This window comes from Molothrus aeneus, chromosome 18 (genome assembly GCF_037042795.1).
Source record: "Molothrus aeneus isolate 106 chromosome 18, BPBGC_Maene_1.0, whole genome shotgun sequence".
Lineage (NCBI taxonomy): Eukaryota > Metazoa > Chordata > Aves > Passeriformes > Icteridae > Molothrus > Molothrus aeneus.
This window is the reverse complement of record NC_089663.1, coordinates 2,350,949-2,355,180: the sequence shown is the minus strand read 5'-3', so window position 1 is coordinate 2,355,180 and position 4,232 is coordinate 2,350,949. Positions and strand designations below refer to the sequence as shown.

The 4,232-nt window shown below is 50.7% G+C and overlaps 1 protein-coding gene across 1 annotated transcript; it reads right to left on the bottom strand.

Moving 5' to 3' along the window:
* Positions 1-1,752: 1,752 nt before the first annotated feature.
* Positions 1,753-3,943, bottom strand: LOC136564230 (D-dopachrome decarboxylase-like). Its single transcript, XM_066562087.1, has 3 exons — positions 3,754-3,943; positions 3,497-3,672; positions 1,753-2,754 (listed from the first exon to the last, which is right to left on the bottom strand). Exons 1-3 carry the CDS (start codon positions 3,859-3,861, stop codon positions 2,682-2,684), a joined length of 357 nt encoding a protein of 118 aa, XP_066418184.1. The 5' UTR covers positions 3,862-3,943; the 3' UTR covers positions 1,753-2,681.
* Positions 3,944-4,232: the final 289 nt, after the last annotated feature.

Genomic DNA, 4,232 nt, shown 5'->3' with positions numbered 1-4,232 from the left:
ACAGCTCTGTGTGGAAATGACTTTATAAATAATGTGTAAGGTGGTCAGACAGCAGTGTCAGAGAGCAGAGGTGCCATCCTCAGCCCCACAGAGACCCCAGCACAGGCTGGCAAGGCCCCAGCTGTGGGACAGAACCTCACCTTTAAACACTCCTACAACACATCCCACTCACTGATGAAGGTAAGCTGGTGCTCAAGCACTGCACTGAATCACCCCTTAGCACTTGAGGAACAGCTCTCCTCACCTCAAATGTACCAGTTGTGTAAATGCCCCTCTTTCCACCATGACACACCAAGCACAGGGCTGCTGTGAGCAGCAGCATCCCACTGCTGTGTTTGCAGAGTAACTCACAAAGCTCTCACAACCCTGCAGCACTTTCCTGTCAGTGGTGCCCTGCATCATCCTCAGGGCCTCACTGCTCCTCTCTAGTGTAAATACACAGACAGATTGTCCAAAGTCCAAAGGTTTGGGGCTAGGAAATGGTTACTCAGTGTTCAAAATCAGGGCATTGCCTTCCAGTTTGAACATATTTGGGGAGCAGAAATATTTGTCAACCTTAGGAGGTTAGGCCTGGGGAGTTACAACAGTAAAAGATCAACCATAGCTGGGAGCTAACTCCAGGTGTCAGGCAGGCTCCAGCCCTTGGAACAGGGACCATCTGCATGCAAGGGAAAGGGTTTTTATGATGTCATTGCTGAGCCATAGATAAGGGTGATGTATCTGATTTTCCCCAACCTGAGGAGTGAAAAACGTTTCCTGCTTTTCTGGTTGATGTGTTCATGCCTGGGGGGGTTCCAGGGGCCTGCATAAACCCTTTGCAGGGGGATTAGAGTCCCAAAATACTGTCAAACCTACTCCAACATTAGCTCAGTGAAGTAAAAAATAGGCCATTTCTTCAGAGTAACATGAACTTTCTTACATCTTCTTGCTCAACTCTGCAATCCTGGGGAAGTTGTTCCCAAGCACAAGCCCACACTGGGAGCAGCCAAGGGTGAGGAAAGCTGAGACTGCACAAGTCCCCAGGGTGGCCAACATGGCCCAAAACCAAGAGAGCTGGGGCCCAGGGCTGAGCAAGGTTTCTCTGAAGGAAACAAAGGCTTTGGCAAAGGTCTGTGCTTGTTACTTCAGGAGGCAGAAGGACCTCCAGGAAATGAACCATCTGCAGATCAGAATTAAAGTGAGAACATTTTCTGCATTTTGGAATACTCACCTCAGCTGGTGCAAAGCCAGGGCTGTGCACCCCCTTCTCTGCAACACAGTACTGCTGAGTCAGTTCTCAGACTCAGGTCACCTACCTGGCTGCTGCCTGAGTTTCAACAACTTTAGATTGAAAAGACCTCCTGAGAAAGTGGAGAGACCTGGGCAGTCACAATGTCAGTCTCCAAGCACTAACACCTACAAACCCCCAGTGCTGTGAGCCAGCAATCTGACACTTATCAAAAGAAGCTTTGTGACAGTTTATTAACCAGATAAGGTGCAGCCCCCAGCCTGATACACAAATTTGTGTTTGGTATTATATTCCTGTCAGATCTGTCAAATATAGAAGTTAATTATGGTATACAGGGAACAAACAATTTTAAATGGTAATTAGAAGATACCTCAAGCCATAAACAAATAAAACTCCATTTAGAATGATTTAGAATGAAGGAGCACAGAAGCCCCCTTCATTCTTGTGTTCTCATGCACCCTCCTGTCTCAGGGATGTGCCCTGAGCTCCCTGAGCTCCCCCTGACCAAGTCACAAAGAGAAAGGGAACTGATAAATAATTTTATTAGCAGCAGAAGGCAAAGGCAACATTGTACACAAAAAGTACCTTGCTTTTGTTATAATGAAATGCCCTGTGTATTCTACTTATAAAGTGAGGGAGTATATGGGTCCTAAAAACCCAAAACACTTCTCTGGAGGGACACTGAGCCAGAAACATCAGCACAGATCACAGTGAGATACTGTATCATCCCAAAACTCCCCATAACAGCAAGGAAAAGGACTCTGGACAAACAGTGAACAACAGGAATTAAAGCTGGCAGTAGCAGAAACTTCAAAACATTTTCTGGTGGCACAGTGCAGGTCTTCAGCAGTGACTCTCTCCTTCAGCCACTGCCATCAGCAGACAGACATTGAGCCATGGAAACTTTGTGAACAAATAACACTTTGTAGGAGCAGTCACAGGAGGTGGCAAGGGCAGAGCACAGAGCACAAGATCTGACATGATTCTTCAATGCCTAAACTTCTCTCCTAATAATCACCCCTCTTTCCAGAAAGGGCTTTCAGGGGAGCCTGAAAAGAAAATAATTTGACTTCCAGGTCATCTTCACTGGCCTGAGACCCTTCTGCTGCCACAGAGAAACAGAAAAAAGGATTTTTTCTGCCTTGCAAAAGATGAGAAAAACTAGATAAACCTCAGAACCTCTCTGGTCCTCAGTAAAGCCAAATGTTCTAGAACTAAACTTTTTACTGCTACAAGCAGCTTTGTCTAGGCCTGAACTTGAGACAAAGACTTTGAACTATTTCAGTAAAATCAGTTGATTGCTTCACTCTTGAACTTTGTGTGTACAGGACGCAAATACAAAAGTGAATCGAGCTACACAGATTGGATCACAAGAGGAAACAAGCAGACAGACAGAGCTGATCATCTCTGGGTTGCCTTCATCCTGGCTTTGTTCCAGCAGCTGCTCCAAGGATCACAGGAATGTCATGACTGTCCTGTTCTTGCCAATCTGCCAGGGCTCCAGAGGGTAAAAGCGGATGACAATCCTTTTGGGTAAAAGAGCAAAAACGTGGACAGGAAACATTATTTTACAATTAAACATTACTGCTGCCCAGTTTGCAACATAGTAGAAAATCTGCACCAGGGTCTCATTGTCTTACACTTCAGGGTGTTCATTTAACAGAAGGAAACATAAGTTGTGTATGGGTCAGGGTACAAACAGACTTCACCCACAGTCTGTATTTCAACACTTTAAATGAGATACTTGTCCATTTTAGAAGGAGCCACATAGTGCATAATCTTGCCAGGGACTTGTCCTGACAGCGCCCAAGAGACAGGGAAGTACTATTATCACTCTGCTTTGGGGAGATGGGTAAGACAAGCAGAGATGGACATGGCTGACCTTCAGGAACAGCCTTGTTCCAGCATTTGGCAGGTGACACCCTGGCAGGGTGAAGCTCTACCGATTCCAATAGGGTTTTGCACCAGCTTCACCAACAGTAACTACTGAACTTCAGAGAACAGTAATGCCCAGACTGTTCCACAAGTGCATACCAGTCTGTGGTTTTATCTGGCTCCAAACCACATATCTGGGATTCAGCATCCACAAGCACTTGGTGTTTGTTAGCAATCTTGTCTTGGATCGGTATCACAACTTAATCTCCTGGAGGACACGGGAACTGCCACTATCTCCACTGCTCTGAACATCCCTTGGCACTTGTTTGTCGTGTTCCATGTCCATGGACCCCACAGACCCCTCAGGCTGAGCCCCCGCCGGGCCGCACTCACCGATCGGGGCCCAGGCCCAGCTGCGCCGTCAGGACATCGAAGAAGCGGGCGCTGTGCGCCTTGTTCTGCTCCGCCGTGCCCACCACGCCGATGGACGACACCGCCAGCTGGGCACAGGGCTCGGCCGAGCCCGACAGCACCATGGCCAGCCCGCTCCGCACCGTCACGTTCACCCGCTGCCGGGACAGACACGGTAAGTCACGGTTAGCCACGGTTAGTTAGCCCCCGTCAGCCCCGCCGCCCCCGGCCCCGCTCACCTCCGCCGGCTTGCCCAGGATATCGGCGGCGGCGGCGCACAGGGTCTGCGCCAGCCCCGGCGGCAGCCGCTCGGCCGGCAGGCTGGTGTCCAGCTCCACGAACGGCATGGCGCTGCTGCTGCTGCTGCTGCCCGCGGCCTGCACCGCCTCTGCCCCGGCCCGGGCCGTGTCCCGCCCCCGGAGCCGCCCCGGCAGCGGAGCCCCGGCGGGGCGGGCTCAGCCCCGGCACCGCCCGCAGCAGCGGAGCGCGCCCGGCCCTGCCCGTGCTCCTCGCCCCGCGCCGGTCACGCCGCTCCAGCCCAGCTGCACCAGCGGCTGCCGGGCCTGTGGGACTCGCAGTGGGTGACTCTGTGCCTGCGGGACTCGCTCTCATTTGTGAGACCAAATGTAGCCACATTGCTCGTCACAGAGAAAAGCAAGGCACAACTTCCCAAGAATATTTCTGGGATTCACATTCTCTGAGCCTCAGAGAAAGTGTG

Bases quoted from the DNA above. Each gene is read 5' to 3' on its own strand.
- LOC136564230 (XM_066562087.1), bottom strand. From the start codon at position 3,861: ATGCCGTTCGTGGAGCTGGACACCAGCCTGCCGGCCGAGCGGCTGCCG. The intron at 3,673-3,753 runs GTGAGCGGGGCC...CTGTCCCGGCAG, and splicing joins TCCTGGGCAAGCCGGCGGAG to CGGGTGAACGTGACGGTGCG. The intron at 2,755-3,496 runs GTGAGTGCGGCC...TTTACCCAAAAG, and splicing joins CTGGGCCTGGGCCCCGATCG to GATTGTCATCCGCTTTTACC.